Source organism: Taudactylus pleione, unplaced genomic scaffold (assembly GCF_031769625.1).
Source record: "Taudactylus pleione unplaced genomic scaffold, aTauple2 ptg000114l, whole genome shotgun sequence".
NCBI classification, from domain to species: domain Eukaryota; kingdom Metazoa; phylum Chordata; class Amphibia; order Anura; family Myobatrachidae; genus Taudactylus; species Taudactylus pleione.
The window spans coordinates 27,620,990-27,641,340 of record NW_028284516.1 but is presented as its reverse complement, the minus strand read 5'-3'; the positions used below and the strand labels follow the sequence as shown (position 1 = coordinate 27,641,340).

At 44.4% G+C, this 20,351-nt stretch overlaps 1 protein-coding gene across 2 annotated transcripts in view; it reads left to right on the top strand.

The window, feature by feature from the left end:
- The window catches only part of CUNH8orf34 (chromosome unknown C8orf34 homolog), a 351,910-nt gene that overhangs the window by 136,904 nt on the left and 194,655 nt on the right, over positions 1-20,351 (top strand). For both annotated transcript variants that reach the window (XM_088471481.1, XM_088471480.1), the window contains exon 7: positions 17,097-17,263. In XM_088471481.1, the coding sequence (XP_088327607.1) occupies positions 17,097-17,263 (167 nt within the window). The remainder of the gene's footprint in view (positions 1-17,096; positions 17,264-20,351) is intronic.

Below are 20,351 nucleotides of genomic sequence, written 5' to 3'. Positions count from 1 at the left end.
ACTGAAATCATTCTCCACTGCGCTTGAGTCAGGTGCATACCTTTTCCTTTGCCTATGTCATAGGTGGATGTATAGGCTTAAATGGCCTTTTGCTGCTCCTCCATCCTGTGAAGCATATAGAGGGTTGAGTTCCACCGCGTCACAACCTCTTGCTTCACGTGATAGCAGGGCAGGTTCAAGAGTGTTTGCTGACGCTCCAGTCTTCGGCATGCAGTTGCTGAATGGAGAAAGTGGCCAGAAATGTTTTGGGCCACCCATAGAGTCTCCTGCACCCCCTTGTCGTTTTTCAGAAAAGTCTGCACCACCAAATTTATTGCGTGAGCAAAACATGGGACGTGCTGGAATTTGCCCAGATGTAATGCCCGCACAATATTGCTAGCATTGGAGAGTCTAAGTGGGGTAAGCCATTGGGTGATGATTTCCCTCAGTTTCTCTAAGAGGTTGTTGGCATTGTGCCTCTTACTGAAATCGGTGATACACAGCGTAGCCTGCCTTGGAACGAGCTGGCGTTTCTGAGATGCTGCTGCTGTGGACACTGCTGTTGTTGTTGCGTAAGGCGATACATCTACCCAGTGGGCTGTCAGTCATATAGTCCTTAGTCTACACTGTTCCACTTGTCCACATGTCCGTGGTTAAGTGGACATTGGGTACAACCGCATTGTTCAGGACACTGAGGACACTTTTTCTGACGTCTCTGTACATTCTCGGTATCGCCTGCCTAGTGAAATGGAATCTAGATGGGATTTGGTACCGGGGACACTCTACCTCCATCAATTGTCTAAAGCCCACTGCACTAATGGCGGATACCGGATTTACGTCTAACACCAACATAGCTGTCAAGGCCTCAGTTATCCGCTTTGCAACAGGATGACTGCTGTCGTACTTCATCCTCTTCGCTAAGGACTGTTGGAGGGTCAATTGCTTAGTAAAAGTAGTGGTGTTCCTACTTCCTCTCTAGGATGATGAATGACTCCCAACAGCAACAGCAGCAGTAGGCGTAGCAATGCAGGATCCTCCGGAGGATTCCCAGATAGGAGAGGAGTCAGTCATGCCAGTGACATGGCCTGAAGGACTACTTCCGATCCTGACTGAGGAGGAAATTGACGAGGAGGGAGTTGACTGTGTGGTTTGCAGGCGCTTGGATACAACCGGATAAAGGGATTTAGGTGTCCCTGGACTGCTTACAGTCTTAGCCACAGTTTGTGAACTTGACAGTAACTGTTTATGAATGCGCTGCAGGTGACGTATAAGGAAGGGTGTTCCTAGGTGGTTAACGTCCCTACCTCTACTTATTCCACCTTTACATACGGTACATATGGCAAGACAGTTGTTGTCTGGATTTGGTCTGAAATATTTCCAGACCAAAGAGGTATAATGTTTGGTCTTTTGCCCAGGCATGACCGTGATGGGCTTTTTCATCCCACGGACATCAACTGTCTCCCCCGGTGCCTGATTTAAACAAACCACATCACCATCAGAATCCTCCTCGTCAACTTTCTCCTCAGCGCCAGCTACACCAATACCCTCATCCTGTTGTACTTCAACAGTGACATCTTCAATTTGAATATCAGCAACTGGACTGTGGGTGCTCCTTCCTGCACTTGCAGAGGGCGTGCAAATGGTGGAAGGAGCCACCTCTTCCCGTCCAGTGTTGGGAAGGTCAGGCATCGCAACCGCCGACACACTTGGACTCTCCTTGGGGATTTGTGATATCTTCTTAGAAGAACGCACAGTTCTTTGCTGTGCTTTTGCCAGCTTAACTCTTTTAATTTTTCTGGGAGGAGGAGGGCTTCCATCGTCATGTGAAGCTGAACCGCTAGTCATGAACAGTGGGAAGGGCCTTAGCCATTCCTTGCCACTCCGTGTCGTAAATGGCATATTGGCAAGTTTACGTTTCTCCTCAGACGATTTAAATTTATTTTTGAAGGTCATTTTACTGAACTTTGGCTTTTTGGATTTTACATGCCCTCTACTATGACATTGGGCATCGGCCTTGGCAGACGACGTTGATGGCATTTCATCTACTATGTCATGACTAGTGGCAGCAGCTTCAGCACTAGGAGAAAGTGGTTCTTGAGCTTTCACTATTTTATCCTCCGAATTTTTGTCCTCCATTTATGTGATATTGATATATGCGGCTAAGGCGCACACAAACACAGAAAAAAACACTTGATTTATTTGGGCACTTGGTGTTACACCGCCCTTCAACATACCAGCTGGCCCTTGACTTATGACACAGGCGCACGCTTGGTGCTGCTACTTTGTTGATGCACATGCGGCTAACGCGCACACAAACACAGAAAGAAAAATAAAAAATTTGCACTTGGGGGGGGAGTACCAGTAATGGACAGAGCACCCCCTGGACAACACTACAGCACCCCTTTAGGACTACAGTTACACAGGAGCCACTGAAGCCCCCCCTCTTCTGTCTGCACACAGCTCCTATGGACAACACAACTTTTATGGGATACCAGCACTGCACAACACAGCCATGCCAGCCCCTATGGACTTTGGACACAGCCCCTATAGACAACAGCAGCACCAGCACAGCAATCCCCACCCTGCCTCTTCACTGTCCACAGCCGGAGTGAAAAATGGTGCTGACGCAGGGACCTTTTATAGTATCCGAAACCCGCGAGAATCCGACAGCGCGAGGATGACATTTTGCCTCGTTCCGGGAACCAAGTCTGGCAGGAAAACCCGAGCCAGACTCTGTTCCCGGCTCGGATCGGGAGGGGGGTTCGGATTTCTAATATCTGAACCCGCTCATGCCTACTTACAATGAAGCCTCCTGAAACAAAGCCGACCTATTTATCTGGCTTTAATGGACAGACCTGTTAACACAAACTCTAACAACCCAATTATTAATACAAATGGTTGGCTGAATATAAGGCAAACAATAACAAGGTACTGGATTTCATAAAATATTCATAATGTAATGTTCTTAAAAATAATTGTGAAGAATTGTAAATTGTACAGGCTGCTGTGTTCATAGTCCTTACTATAAAACAAACTCATCAGCGTTGGATAATGAACAGAATGTACGGTAGTGAATAGTGTGGATACAGCATGGATGGCAGATTCAATTTCATTAAAATATTCATACTTTGAAGTGGACATCACTCGATTTTGAAGCTAACTCTGCCAGAATCCTCTGTGTGCCTCAGGGAACTTATCATTTGAGTAAGTAATAAATAGCAGGCTATTACCATAGAAGACATTTCTAGACTAAAATGTCAGTTCTACAGTTAGATCTATATTTCTTCACTCCTAGGGTATATGTACTAAATCTGGGTACACACCTATACAATCGTCGGCCCGTTCGTTCGATATGGAAACAGTGTGTACGGACGTTCGATCCTGTTTTGTCGGATGAAAACTGGTCGAATGGGTGGATCGCATCTTCTGTGCAGTTTCATTTTCATCCAATTCCACAGGGCCTGGTCGTACCGAAAGTGCTGTGTGTATGCACCTTCCACCATTCTTTTGACTGTTCTTACACGATTGTACACCAAACCTGGGGCCGCCTCCCAGGGCGTGCATATTTAAACTTAGTTCAAGAAGCATTCTGGGCTCTATTTACTAAGCAGTGTAGGAGACAGAGGGAAAAGTGATAAGGTGCCAGCCAATCAGCTCCTGTCATTTTTCAAACACAGCCTGTGAGATGGCAGTTAGTAGCTGATTGGCTGGCACCTTATCACTTTTCACTCTGTCTCCTAACACTGCTTAGTAAATAGACCCCTCTATGTGTCATGCTCCTCTTCATGTACAAAATCGCCATTTTCTTACCTTTACCCCACCACCTACACTGCTAGGCTTGGCTTGCTGGAGAGTGTAGTTCCACAACTTGCTGGGCTGTGTAGTAATGCAATTGATAGTGGACACAAGTATAGCTAGTTCAGAAACGAACGGACGTAATAGCTCTGAAAATGTTCACGTAGGCTTGTTTTGGTCTCATAATCACACATCACACCCCCTCCCTGCCCATCATGTTAATTTGAGATACACCCACTGTGAGCGCAGCCTAAAATCGGGAAATGTGTACGCTGGTACAATAATTTCCTTGTGATAGTTCGGCACCACGGGATCGAAGGTCACACATTGGATTGTATATGTGTGTACGCACGTATTGGCACTGTGATCGGCATTTCCGAACGGGAGCATTGTCGATCAAAGCGTTGCATCGAATGTGTGATTGTATAAGTGTGTACCCAGCTTTAGCCTTGAAGAGCGATAAAGTGAACAGAGATAAAGTACCAACCAATCAGCTCCTAACTGTCATTTTTGAAGTGACAGGAGCTGATTGGTTGGCACTTTATCTCCATCCACTTTATTTCTCTCCAAGGCTTACTGCATAGACCTCATAGTAACCAAAGCAGACCTGTTGTTGTTACCATTGTGTAGGTTTTCTGCAATCTTACAGTATAGGTAAATTGATTACCGTGATATTAACCTGTTATGCACTTATGGGGTGTGCGTAAGTAGTGGCATAGCGTAAGCATAGTGCTAATCCACATTATGGTCATGCAGTTGTGAATCTGACTGATACGGTATAGCTTTTATCTCTGCGCTGAGTATCCGCTGCATATCATTGTGACACATTCCCTTCTTCCTCATTGGTTGACAGACAGTGAGAAGAGCTGTGTAACCAGGGCCGGCTCTAGGGGTGTTCGACCTGTGCGAACATAAAAGGCGCACCCCTCCCCAACATCCCGATTTCAGCGGGTGGTCAAATCGGGAGGTTGGGGACCCCCACCGATGCAGCTGTGCAGCGGTCCCGGACCCCGGAGACTCTGAATGGATGCTGCGCGCATCCATTCAGGGAGAGGGGCTGGGGGAAGCCCAGCTAGTGAGGCTCCCCCCAGCCTGACATTATTTGGAGGCGGGCACGTCTACTAATAACCGTAGGCTACGCCCCCATTTCCGGTGGCGCAGTGAAGAGGGCCCGGCACAGGGTGCTCTGACCCTTGGAGCCAGCCCTGTGTGTAACACTTTAAAAACAGTTTGGGGTACCTGTCACTTCTCCACACTTAAGCTTGGTACACACTATGCTACTGTACAAATGTAGAAAAACAAGTGTGTTTTCTGCAGTGTATCATATCTGTAACATTGTACGTGTTGTAAGGTAAGCCAACCACACTAATGAGGAACCTGTTGTTCAACCTTGTCTAAAGGCCCCCATACATCAGCAATCAGAAAACCACAATTGGACAATTTGAAGATTTGTTGCTCGATGTTAGGATTTGCCAATCTAGCAATCTGCACCCATACATTACAGATCTTTTTCAGTGTTTTTCAGATCGATTTCAGCAAATACAGATCTGCCAGTCTTGAAAGGCCCATCGTTTTACTAGTAACGGTCTGCAAATCTGCTGATCATGTCCATACACTAGCAATCTACAGCCCCAATCCATCTGTGACATCCAACATGTTGGACAATCTGATTTAACAATTCCAATCACTTTTTGGTTGCAATCTGTGATCTGTGAAGCCCATACATTGCAGATTATTTTATTCAATCATCTGCAAAACACAGAATTGCCACAATCTATTGCTGATGTATGTGGGCCTTTAGACAGATCGATCTATAGACATTTTTTTCTACACATGTAGAAAACCAGATATACAGATTTATGAGTAGGTCACTAGTACCCCTATAAGTTTTGCAATCAGATGACAGATGTTTATCTGCTGAGGAAACTTTTGGAACTATCTGACCAAACCCGACTGGATTGGGACATGACCGGTCATTTTAAGAAGGCGCGCTGTTATGTCAGGCAACTATTATGTAAGAAAACGGAAGAGAAATATTCTGCACAAGACACTCATGTGATTTGGGATCTTGTTTCACATCAGTGTTTAATGAAAACTGGGAACCACAGTATGGAGGAAAGTGTCAAAAGTTTCAATCACATACAGTATAGCCATTTGGTAAAGAAGAGTTTTACATCCACCAAGTTCTACTGCTCATATTTATTCTCAACCTCAATCGACTTTTCCCGCCTGACTCGGATCTGAAATCGAGGCAAAACGTCATCATCCCACCTTCCGAGTCTCGCGGGTTTTGGATCCTATATAAGGTACCCGCGTCGGCGCCATTTTCTCACTCGGCTGTGGACAGTGAAGAGGGAGGGTGGGAGTTAGGGCTGTGTAGTGTAGTGTAGTGTAGTGCTGCTGTTGTCCACTACTTCAAAGTCCATAGGGGCTGGCTGTGTTGTGCTGTGCTGCTGTTGTTAATAGGGGCTGTGTCCACTACTTCAAAGTCCATAGGGGCTGGCTGGACTGTGTTGTGCAGTCAGTTCTCCATAGGGGCTGTGTCCACTCCAAAGTCCTGTGCAGTGTCCCAGTCCTAAAGGGGTGCTGTAGTGTTGTCCAGGGGGTGCTCTGTCCATCAGGGGTGCTCCCCCCAAGTGCTAAAAAAATAATATATTTTCTGTGTTTGTGAATTGTGTGCGCAGTAGCCGCACGTGCATCAACAAAGTAGTGCCAAGCGTGCGCCTGTGTCATAAGTAAAGGGCCGGCTGGCTTGACCGTTAAAGGGTGCTGTAACCCCCAAAGTACACTCCAGTCCAAACCAAAAAAATAATTATTTTCTGTGTTTGTGAATTGTGTGCGCAGTAGCCGCACGTGCATCAACAAAGTAGTGCAAAGCGTGCGCCTGTGTCATAAGTAAAGGGTCGGCTGGCTTGACCGTTAAGGGTGCTGTAACCCCCGAAAGTACACTCCAGTCCAAACCAAAAAAAAAATTATTTTCTGTGTTTGTGAATTGTGTGCGCAGTAGCCGCACGTGCATCAACAAAGTAGTGCCAAGCGTGCGCCTGTGTCATAAGTAAAGGGCCGGCTGGCTTGACCGTTAAGGGTGCTGTAACCCCTGAAAGTACACTACAGTCCAAACCAAAAAAAAAATTATTTTCTGTGTTTGTGACTTGTGTGCGCTTTAGCCGCACGTGCATCAACAAAGTAGTGCCAAGCGTGCGCCTATGTCATAAGTAAAGGGCCAGCTGGCTTGACCGTTAAAGGGTGCTGTAACCCCGAAAGTACACTCCAGTCCAAACCAAAAAAAAAATTATTCTCTGTGTTTGTGAATTGTGTGCGCAGTAGCCGCACGTGCATCAACAAAGTAGTGCCAAGCGTGTGCCTGTGTCATAAGTAAAGGGCCGGCTGGCTTGACCGTTAAGGGTGCTGTAACCCCCGAAAGTACATTCCAGTCCAAACCAAAAAAAAAATTATTTTCTGTGTTTGTGAATTGTGTGCGCAGTAGCCGCCCGTGCATCAACAAAGTAGTGCCAAGCGTGCGCCTGTGTCATAAGTAAAGGGCCGGCTGGCTTGACCGTTAAGGGTGCTGTAACCCCCGAAAGTACACTCCAGTCCAAACCCCCCAAAAAATTATTTTCTGTGTTTGTGAATTGTGTGCGCAGTAGCCGCACGTGCATCAACAAAGTAGTGCCAAGCGTGCGCCTGTGTCATAAGTCAAGGGCCGGCTGGCTTGACCGTTAAGGGTGCTGTAACCCCCGAAAGTACACTCCAGTCCAAACCAAAAAAAAAATTATTTTCTGTGTTTGTGAATTGTGTGCGCAGTAGCCGCACGTGCATCAACAAAGTAGTGCCAAGCGTGCGCCTGTGTCATAAGTAAAGGGCCGGCTGGCTTGACCGTTAAGGGTGCTGTAACCCCCGAAAGTACACTCCAGTCTAAACCAAACAAAAAATTATTTTCTGTGTTTGTGAATTGTGTGCGCAGTAGCCGCACGTGCATCAACAAAGTAGTGCCAAGCGTGCGCCTGTGTCATAAGTAAAGGGCCGGCTGGCTTGACCGTTAAAGGGTGCTGTAACCCCCAAAGTACACTCCAGTCCAAACCAAAAAAATAATAATTTTCTGTGTTTAGCCGCACGTATATATCAAATTGATATAACATAAATGGAGGACCAAACTTTCTCCGATAAAAATAAAATAGAGAAAGATCAAGAACCACTTCCTCCTAGTGCTGAAGCTGCTGCCACTAGTCATGACATAGACGATAACATGCCATCAACGTCGTCTGCCAAGGCCGATGCCCAATGTCATAGTAGAGGGCACATACAATCCCAAATGGCAAAGTTCAGGAAAATGACCTTGAAAAAGACATTTAAATCAGCTGAAGAGAAACGTAAACTTGCCAATATGCCATTTACGACACGGAGTGGCAAGGAACGGCTAAGGTCGATCCCTAGTATGTTCATGACTAGTGGTTCAGCTTCACATGACGATGGAAGCCCTCCTCCCACTAAAAAAATCAAAAGAGTTAAGCTGGCAAAAGCACAGCGAAGAACTGTGCTTTCTAAGAAGATATCACAAATCCCCAAGGAGAGTCCAAGTGTGGTGGTGGTTGCGATGCCTGACCTTCCCAGCACTGGACGGGAAGAGGTGGCTCTTTCCACCATTTGCACGCCCCCTGCAAGTGCTGAAAGGAGCACCCACAGTCCACTTGCTGATATGCAAATTGAAGATGTCACTGTTGAAGTACAACAGGATGAGGATACTGGTGTAGCTGGCGCTGAGGAGGAAGTTGGCGAGGAGGATTCTGATGGTGATGTGGTTTGTTTAAATCAGGCTCCGGGGGAGACAGTTGTTGTCCGTGGGATGAAAAAGCCCATCACGGTCATGCCTGGGCAGAAGACCAAACATTCCACCTCTTTGGTCTGGCAATATTTCTATCCAAATCCGGACAACAACTGTCTTGCCATATGTACCATATGTAAAGGTGAAATAAGTAGGGGTAGGGACGTCAACCACCTAGGAACATCCTCCCTTATACGGCACCTGCAGCGCGTTCATAAAAAGTTACTGTCAAGTTCAGAAACTTTGGCTAAGACCGTAAGCAGTCCAGGGACACCTAAATCCCGTTGTCCTGTTGTATCCAAGTGCCTGCAAACCACACCGTCAACTCCCTCCTCGTCAATTTCCTCCTTAGTCAGGATCGGAAGTAGTCCTGCAGGCCATGTCACTGGCATGACTGACTCTCCTATCCGGGATTCCTCCGGAGGATCCTGCATTGCTACGCCTACTGCTGCCGTTGCTGCTGTTGCTGCTGCTGGGAGTCGTTCATCATCCCAGAGAGGATGTAGGAACACCACTACTTTTACTAAACAATTGACCCTCCAACAGTCCTTAGCGAGGAGGATGAAGTACGACAGCAGTCATCCTGAAGCAAAACGTATAACTGAGGCCTTGACTGCTATGTTGGTGTTAGACGTGCGTCCGGTATCTGCCATTAGTGCAGTGGGATTTAGACAATTGATGGAGGTAGTGTGTCCCCGGTTCCAAATCCCGTCTAGATTCCACTTCACTAGGCAGGCGATACCGAGACTGTACAGAAACGTCAGAAAAAGTGTCCTCAGTGTCCTGAAAAATGCCGTTGTACACAATGTCCACTTAACCACGGACATGTGGACAAGTGGAATAGGGCAGACTAAGGACTATATGACTGTGACAGCCCACTGGGTAGATGTATCACCTTACGCAGCAACAGCAGCAGCGTCACCAGTAGCAGCATCTCAGAAACGCCAGCTCGTTCCAAGGCAGGCTACGCTGTGTATCACCGGTTTCAGTAAGAGGCACACCGCCGACAACCTCTTAGAGAAACTGAGGGAAATCATCGCCCAGTGGCTTACCCCACTTAGACTCTCCTGGGGATTTGTGATATCGGACAACGCCACCAATATTGTGCGGGCATTACATCTGGGCAAATTCCAGCATGTCCCATGTTTTGCTCACACAATAAACTTGGTGGTGTAGAATTTTCTGAAAAGCGACAGGGGCGTGCAGGAGACGCTTTGGGTGGCCCGAAAAATTTCTGGCCACTTTCACCATTCAGCGACTGCGTGCTGAAGACTGGAGCGCCAGCAAACACTCTTGAACCTGCCCCGCCATCACCTGAAGCGAGAGGTTGTGACGCGGTGGAACTCAACCCTCTATATGCTTCAGAGGATGGAGGAGCAGCAAAAGGCCATACAAGCCTATACATCCACCTTTGACATAGGCAAAGGAGGGGGTATGCACCTGACTCAAGCGCAGTGGAGAATGATTTCCGTGTTGTGCAAGGTTCTCCAGCCCTTCGAACTTGCCACACGTGAAGTCAGTTCAGACACTGCCAGCTTGAGTCAGGTCATTCCCCTCATCAGGCTTTTGCAGAAGCAGCTGGAGAAAGTGAAGGAGGAGCTAAGACGGAGCGATTCCGCTCGGCATGTGGGACTTGTGGATGAAGCCCTTCATTCGCTTTGCCAGGATTCCAGGGTGGTCAATCTGTTGAAATCAGACCACTACATTTTGGCCACCGTGCTCGATCCTAGGTTTAAAGCCTATGTGGTGTCTCTCTTTCCGGCCGACACAAGCCTGCAGAGGTGCAAAGACCTGCTGGTGAACACACTGTCAGCTGAAGCGGAACGTGACACGTCAACGGCTCCTTCTTCATTTTCTCCCGCAACTGGGGCTGCCAGGAAAAAACTTAGGTATCCTAAGCAACCCGCTGGCGGTGATGCAGGGCAGGCAGGACCAAGTTTGGACATCTGGTCCGGACTGAAGGACCTGGCAACAATTTCTGACATGTCTACTGTCACTGCATATGATACTGTCACCATTGACAGAATGGTGGAGGATTACATCGGTGACAGCATCCAAGTAGGCATGTCAGACAGTCCATACCTGTACTGGCAGGAAAAAGAGGCAATTTGGAGGCCCCTGTACAAACTGGCTCTATTTTACCTGAGTTGCCCCCCCTCCAGTGTGTACTCCGAAAGAGTGTTTAGTGCAGCCGGGAACCTTGTCAGCGAAAGGCGTAGGAGGTTGCTTCCACAGAATGTGGAGAAGATGATGTTCATCAAAATGAATTATCAGCTCTTCCAGGGAGACCAGCCTCCAGAAGGTACAGAGGGACCTGTGGTGGTGGATTCAAGTGGGGACGAGTTAATACTTTGTGAGGATGAGGATGTACACACTGAAGAGGGTGAGGAATCGGTGGATGAGGAGGATGAGGATGACATCTTGCCTCCGTAGAGCCAGTTTGTGCAGGGACACATTAATTGCCAGCTTGTTTTGTGGGGGCCCAAACGAACCAATCATTTCAGCCACAGTTGTGTGGCAGACCCTGGCGCTGAAATGATTGATTTGTTAAAGTGTGCATGTCCTGTTTATACAACATAAGGGTGGGTGGGAGGGCCCAAGGACAATTCCATCTTGCACCTCTTTTTTTTCTTTGCATTATGTACAGTTTGGGGCCTAGTTTTTCTAACTGCCATCCTGTCTGCCACTGCAGTGTCACTCCTAGATGGGTCACGTGTTTGTGCCGCCCACTCGTGTCGCTTAGCATAGTCATCCAGCTACCTCGGTGCAACGTTTTGGACATAAAAACACTATTGTGAGGTGTGAGGTGTTCAGAATAGACTGGAAATGAGTGGAAATTAAGGTTATTGAGGTTAATAATAGCATAGGAGCAGAAAAACCTACAAATTCTGTGATTTTAGCTGTTTTTATGCTTTTTTAAAAAAAAATACAGATCCAAAACACAAAACCCAGAACCCAAAACACGGAAGGGTGGTTTTGGCAAAACCAATCCAGATCCAAAACACGAAGAAAGATCCAGATCCAAAACCAAAACACAAAACACGAAAAGTGGCCGGTGCACACCCCTAGTTAAAACTATATCATATAAAATTTTGGCTCTTGAATTGAACTTAGATGTGTCCTTGGAATAATATTTTATATAGTATTAGTGTCAGCTTGGGTCTTTCCAGGCTTTGAGCCACATCTGGCAGAGCATTCTATGTTGTACTAACATACTGTATACCCTGTCCCTTTCTTAAGCCTTACAACGCATACAGCAGGTTATTTGGTTTCCATGTGCTTTCTTTATTAAAAACCAATACCTTTAAGCTAAAAGGACAGAGGATGAATGCACTAGATTTACATTTACATTCCACCCTATAAACCTCTCATGCAAATGGCTTCTCAGTGATTGTGTAGTTAGTGCACGTTATCTAAACCTCATTGGGGGTATTCATTTTTCATTAGATCACTGACACAAATAACGACTTAGATAAAACATTAGTAGTATATATGTATTGCGAGGCTTCTGGTACATTTCACATGTAGAATAAATGTTACATTTGCATAATGTTTTCTGTATAGAATGTGTCTGTAATATACATTCATATCACCTATGTAGAAGCTCTTTCTATAACTGTGATAGGAACCTATATAATAAACCTATCTAGTAAAACTTTAGTATACTATAGTAGTAGTCTATTAGTATTCTATTGCAGTCATAGAAATTCCTCTGGTAGTAATGTACTGTATTAGCAGGGCCGGTGCAAGGTTTCTCGGTACCTTAGGCAAAACTTCAATCTACTGCCCCAAACCACCATTAATACCCACTTCCCTGCCTCACATATGAAAGTTCATTATTATTATTATCAGTTATTTATATAGCGCACACATATTCCACAGCGCTTTACAGAGAGTATTTGCCTATTCACATCAGTCCCTGCCCCAGTGGAGCTTACACTCTATATTCCCTACCACATACACACACACATATACACTGGGGTTAATTTGTGTTGGGAGCCGATTAACCTACCAGTATATTTTTGGAGTGTGGGAGGAAACCGCAGTTCCCGGGGGAAACCCACGCAAGTACAGGGAGAATATACAAACTCCACACAGGTAGGGCCGTGGTGGGAATTGAACCCATGACCTCAGCACTGTGAGGCAGTAATGCTAACCATTACACCATCTGTGTATCTTATAAGTTCCACAGCTGCCACCTGTATTAAGTACAATTTTGTGGTAGGCAGACTCAGCGGCGCCCCCTATATTCTGCCTAATGCTAGAGCCAGCCCTGTGCATTAGCATTCTATAGCAGTAATAGACATTTCTATAATAGTAATGTATTCGTTTTCTGTAGCAATAATAGTGATATATGGTATTCTCTAATAGTAATGTACTGTATTAGTATTCTATAGCAGTAATAGACATTTCTATAATAGTAATTTATTAGTATTCTTTAGCAGTAACAGTGATATATGGTATTCTCTAGTAGTAATGTACTGTATTAGCATTATATAGCAGTAATAGACAATTCTATAATAGTAATGTATTAGTATTCTGTAGCAGTAATAGTGATATATGGTATTCTCTAATAGTAATGTACTGTATTAGTATTCTATAGCAGTAATAGACAATTTTATAATAGTAATGTATTACTATTCTGTAGCAGTAATAACAATATATAGTATTCTCTAGTAGTAATGTACTGTATTAGTATTCTATAGCAGTATTAGACAATTCTATAATAGTAATGTATTAGTATTCTGTAGCAGTAATAGTGATATATGGTATTCTCTAATAGTAATGTACTGTATTAGTATTCTATAGCAGTAATAGACAATTTTATAATAGTAATGTATTACTATTCTGTAGCAGTACAGATTCTGTACCACAGGCAGACTTTAACACCCGCTGGGTTCCTGTTTTAATTAACCTGCGGACGATCAATTTGCGGCAGCCAGCGCTACAGAGCTCAGCGGCAGAGGCTATTAGACACTGACCGCTAATTGCGCATGCGCGACGTGAATTGCGCGGCACCTTGGGACTATCCTGACGTCACGGACGACGTCACTAAGATGACCGCGGCTGACTGCGCATGCGCAAAATGGCGTTTAGCACTAGTCTTGTTAATTGATTACCTCACTATTAGGGTATATAAAGGGGTAACCCCAGATACATACCATCACCCCTGAGGAAGTCCGACAGGACGAAACGCGTTGGGAAATACCAGCCTCTCTTAAAAGGACATTGTGACTACCTTACAGATAAGCACTTTATTTTTACTATTTATATTAACTTGTTTATACGTTCCTATATCCCCTTTCGCTTCATACTTTGTAATAAAGCCCCCCTGTTTTGAGATGTATTGATGATGGGTCTTTTATTGGTTTAATGCCCGTCACTGACATATGTGGAAGCATCTGGGATAACAAGGGAATCTGGAGGAGTGACAAAGAACATATATCTACATGCTATCATACAAGAGTCTTTATGGTAAACACATCTATATACATTAGCCTATTTGCAAAAAGGAAATACTACACTATATTTTCTTTCTCCTATCTGGCTCTGGTTTGAGCCCTCTTCATTAAGGTCTCCCATGTACTGGAATCCCGGGCCCATTTCATCATCTGCAACTCCCAGACAGAGTTTCAGAGAAGCCTTTTTTTTATTTGGTACGCACACTATTGTTTTTCGAGCACGGGCACAATTATTCATAATTTATCACACTATTTTGGTGCATGCCCTTTCCACCCCTTTTTTCCACATCACATTCATCCGATTGCCATACGGTTATACGGAAAGGACTGCTGCCTCCTCATATTTGAAGGATTCATGCGTTGATTGGTTATAAACTCCATTTTAAAGACACCTGCACTGAAATTAACATTCAGGGTAACCACACTGTGCGCGATCCCGGAACCACAACTTCCATATATATATATATATATCGACCATTACTGTACAGCCATGGCCAAACTTTTAGAGAATGACACAAGTATTGGTTTTCACAAAGTTTGCTGCTTCAGTGTTTTTATACCTTTTTGTCAGATGTTACTATGGTATACAGAAGTAAAATTACAAGCATTTTATAAGTGTCAGAGGCTTTTATTGACAATTACATTAAGTTTATGAAAAGAGTCAATATTTGCAGTGTTGACCCTTCATTTTCAAGACCTCTGCAATTCACCCTGGCATGCTGTCAATCAACTTCTGGGCCACATACTGACTGATGGCTGCCTATTTTTGCCTAATCAATGCTTGGAGTTTGGCAGAATTTGTGGGTTTTTGTTTGTCCAACCACCTCTTGAGAATTGACCACAAGTTCTCAATGGGATTAAGGTCTGGGGAGTTTCCTGGCCATGGACCCAAAATTTTGATGTTTTGTTCCCCAAGCCACTTAGTTATCACTTTTGCCTTATGGCAAGGTGCTCCATCATGCAGGAAAAGGCATTGTTCGTCACCAAACTGTTCTTGGATGGTTGGGAGAAGTTGCTCTTGGAGGATGTTGTGATACCATTCTTTATTTATGGCTGTGTTCTTAGACAAAATTGTGAGTGAGCCCTTGGCTGAGAAGCAACCCACACATGAATGATCTCAGGATGCTTTGTCTTTGTCCAATATATGTAAGGGGCACTGCATAGTGGGGACTACTACTGGGGATGCAATATAAGGGGCACTACTGGGGGAACTGCATGGGGGACTACTACTGGGGGAACTGCATGGAGGGACTACTACTGGGGGCACTGCATGGGGGGACTACAACTGGGGGCACTGCATAGGGGGGGAGCACTACTGGGGATGCAATGTAAGGGGCACTACTGGGGGAACTGCATGTGGGGGACTACTACTGGGGGCACTGCATGGGGGGACTACTACTGGGGGCACTACATAGGGGGGACCACTACTGGGGGCACTGCATAGGGGCACTATATGGGGAGACCACTACTGGGGGCACTGTATAAGGGGCACTGCATAGGGGGGACTACTAGGGGAACTAGGCCATGGCACAGGTCGCACCACCATAGTTACGGCCTTAAGTAGGAGGAACATTTTGGGGCATAATTATTATTATGGGAGGAAGGGTGCCGTTCTGGGACCTAATTCACATTGTAGGTAGGGACAGTTATGGGACATAATTGTGTGAGGAGGGGCCAGGGTCTAAATACAGCAGTATAGCTTAGAGGCCCTCGGGCTTCGTTGAATTTTTTAATGTGGCCCACACTGTCTTAAAGGTTGAAGACCCCTGCTTTAGCCATTCTGCAATCATTTATATAACATTGTGCCTTTATTTCCTGTAGCCTTATTTATAGCCTGTATCCCAAGGCAATAATTCATATATATATGTATGTACTCAATCAGTATTTACTGTGGCTAGCTAATTTTGAGTGGTTGATGCGAGTTAGACATGGGCTAATACAGAGTGAGCTTCATGCTAGTTTGTGTAGTGTAAATTCCGGAGTTTAATTCTGTGTATGTCCAGATTAAGGACACATATACAGCTATTGCACATTTACATGATTCTGACACATCAGATAAATGTATGCCTGGTGGTGCAGGAGGAGAGAGGTATGGGGCGTGACAACTAGAGATGTGCGCAAACCCCCATGTTTTGGTTCTAATTTATCATCATGTTTTGGCTAAACCACCCTCAAGTGTTTTGGTTCGGAAACTGTTTTGGTTTGGGGTTTCTTTAAAAATGTATAAAAACAGGTAAAATAATTTCATTTGGACATGTTTTTCTTCCTTTATTATTATTATTATTATTAATAACATAAATAACGTTGATATCCAGTAATTTCCAGTCAATTTTGACCACCTCTCAGCACTTGAAATCACGAGGGCAGGACTTAAATGCAATCTCAAACATGCGAGATTTGGTTTTTATATCCCAAGAAGACCCGAGCCGTGACTCTGTTCCACTCGGAACCCCAAAGTGCGATCTGGTTATTAGCTCAGAGTACTGAATTGTGAGAAGACCCGGGCCAGGACTCTATTCGGAAACCCTAATTTTGTGTGTGTTCGTATTTCAAGAAAAACAAACGCACATCCCTAGTTCCAACACATGCCGACTACAGTAAGGGTGTGTTTGCGTAATTGTGAACAAAAGCAAATTGGAAAACCAGACACAAATATGCCAGGGTCAGATCCCGGAGGTCGATCATCCCCTTCCCATAATAACAGTTCTCCCCAGCCCACTCCCGCTGGACCCTGTATAGCAGCAGGGAGAGCGCAGAAACAGTCTCTGTCCCCATCCCAGCACACACTACTGTGTTCCCAAGTTTGTTTGAACTAGGAATCTTCCTTTATTTCCTATCCTTATGTAAGCCTTGCCCCTTGCACAAAGCGTCTTATACCTTAGTGGTGTCACTAGTTCCAACTTCTTTACATATTCAGAAGTTGTGCAAACGTCTAACATGTATTTTCCTGCTATCAGCGCACATCCCCCTATTCCCCGGGTTGGGATGACTCTCAGTTTGATTGAAACATTCCAAGTGACATGACTTTATTTTTCTAGTTTGAAGATGGAACCAAAGAACAAAGGTCTGAAACAACAGCAGCAGCAGCACAAGAAGTTACTGGCGGCCATGCTCTCCCAAGACTCATTTGACTCCGTCCACAGCACCGCGGCGTCTCTCACAGAGGAAGATATAGATAACGAGGATGATGCAATGGAACTGCTAGGTAATTTATAAAGTCACTCACTTATTTATAGAGTGCTTAGATGGAGAAGAGATTTGTTCTCTTGTTAACTAGGTAGAGTACAGGTAGGGTCACAGTATGTAGTCTGATCCCTTCTCTTTGATTTTTCAAGGTATATATTTCATCTTGTTGTAAATTGTGGACTACAAGCTGCAAATGTTCCCTGCAGCCAGCAACCTCATGCTGTGAATTGGCTTCAGGGGTCTGTGTAATGTGTACTTAGTTTCTTTACATATATTCCTAGGTTTGATTCTCTTTACAATAAATTATTAGAACTCTGTTGTATCTCTGCTTGGGGCTTAGCTGGGTGTTACAGGGGCGTTCTCACGTAGGCTGAGGTTAGTGTGGGTACAGTATGTCGATGAAAGTGTGGGCTAAGCAAAGATGTGCGTAAGTGTAAATACGCCTGTTTTCAGACGGATCTTTTTCACAAGGGATAGAGCTGTGTAAGAGCACACTGATGATGAGGACAGCTGTGTAAGAGCACACTGATGATGAGGACAGCTGTATTTGTGAAGTCACAAATGGTGACATGCTGCCATTGACCAGATTTACCATTCTTCCCAGATTATGGGTGGGATGCATTATGCACCACTGATCGCATGCATATCGCGGTTTATTAATGCCGTATGCATGAATATTTGCTATTTAAACCGGCAAAAGATACTGTAGTTCTTCTGATAAGAACTGTCCTTTGCGTCGTGAGGACTTCTTGGTTTATGACACGGGAGTCCTTGTGCGCATGCGCGAGCCAATTGGGATCCTGGGGAGAATTCTGTTGAATCCCTCTCGGGGAAGTCTCCGGTAAGATGCCCGTAGGCTTTTATTAGGCAACGCCTAATAGGGAACAAGCTCACAAAAGTGTCGCTCTCCGGAGTTTGATGCATATGGGGTAAGGCGTCAAATCTCCGAAAACTGTATTTTCTGAGGTTTGATTAAATTTTTTAAGGATAATGTATCCCACCCTATATCTGTCAGATCAGATGTACATCAGTCTCAAAAGAATAAATAAGGGGATTTTGGCTCTCCACTGAATATAATCGCTGCCCCTAACTAACACCTGAGGATCTATCCCAAAGATCCAGCAAAAAGTACACCATATTGGGGTATGGTGTGGAAGGTGACGTTATCAGCAAAGTCACCTATAAGCTGATGTATAAACCATGATGTTACCAGTTTATGTAAACAAAGGAGGAAAAATATATACTTAACTTAAAAGTGAAAAATGGTTCTGGTTTCTTTTGATTATAACCTAGAGTTGTATATGACCCAAAAATGTAAACAAGAACACCGAGTCCGGTTCCCGAATGGCAGATAAAAACAAGGCAATAATAGAAAAAATGGGTCATACCTCTAGGACAATGTAATGGAGTCCCACCAGATAGCACCTCCTCTGGTCCAACTAGTTTCGAGAAGAATCAGGATCAGCTGACTTCCTGAGACCAGACATTGTGCGATGTATTGAGAATGAATTCAAGATGGCCAGTTGACTGTCAAAACCACAGAATTCCATATGTTTTTTTGTGACAAATAGAGCTTTAATTTGGTAGCCTAATGATACATATATATGTATATATATATATATATATATATATATATATATATTAGGGATGTGCAGGCTCGGATAGGTTCGAGTTTGCACGTGGAGTTCGGATTTTTCCCTCCAAAAAAACGGAACTCAGAACGAGGCAAAACGTCATCTTACATGGACAAACATCATCATTCCTGGACAAAAGACCAGGAATGATGATGTTCGTCCATGTAAGATGACGTTTTGCCTCGTTCTGAGTTCCGTTTTTTTGGAGGGAAAAATCCGAACTCCACGTGCAAACTCGAACCTATCCGAGCCTGCACATCCCTAATATATATATATATATATATATATATATATATATAATTTCGTAAGTCCGCACTCAAGGCTTAAACTGTGAGTTACATATGAAGGCGGTGCTCCTTAGAGATCCAACAGAATCCAAAATACAAAAATAGAAAAAAGGGCACTCACCAGGTAGAAAATAAAGATAGAATCACATCTTTATTGGGAACATCATTAAAATAATCACCATACTGTCCATGTTTCGATGCTCCCAGGGACCGTCATCAGGACAACTCAATCCAGTGTGGACAGAACAACACCACAAAGCATAGACGGTTTTATCTTTATTTTCTACCTGGTGAGTGCCCTTTTTTCTATTTTTATATATATAACATATATATATATATATATATATAATACAGTGACAAATGGGAAAGCAAAGCACTTTTCCAGGATTTGCCCATAGATTCTTACATGGGGATGAGTGCAACCTCAGACATTTACATTTTATTTTGTTTTTAACTTGCACCTCTGCATTGGCTGATGTCCCCATGTGCACACAGTAAGTGATGATTGAGACGTGGGTGATGGGAAAAATGTTGGGGGCTAGTATTTTTTGTGGAGTCTTGTGGTGACCTAAATTCTGTGTAACATGTATTCTTATGTGTGTGCCTATGACACGCAGAGAGCTTGAATGCAATGCACAACAAGTGATATGGCTTTATGGAACTGTGGGCCTGATTCAGTGATGTACGCCATTGCACAGCCAATGTGTCCGCAGAGGCTGTGCAGTGATATTCTATTAGGGGTGTGCACCGGCCACTTTTCGTGTTTTGTGTTTTGGTTTTGGATCTGGATCTTTCTTCGTGTTTTGGATCTGGATTGGTTTTGCCAAAACCACCCTTCGGTGTTTTGGGTTCTGGGTTTTGTGTTTTGGATCTGTATATTTTTTTTAAAAAGCATAAAAACAGCTTAAATCACAGAATTTGTGGGTTTTTCTGCTCCTATGCAATTATTAACCTCAATAACCTTCATTTCCAATCATTTCCAGTCTATTCTGAACACCTCACACCTCACAATATTGTTTTTATGGCCAAAAGATTACACCAAGGTAGCTGGATGACTATGCTAAGCGACACGAGTGGGCGGCACAAACACGTGACCCATCTAGGCGTGAAACTGCAGTGGCAGACAGGATGGCAGTTTGAAAAACTAGGCCCCAAACTGTACATAATGCAAAGAAAAAAAAGAGGT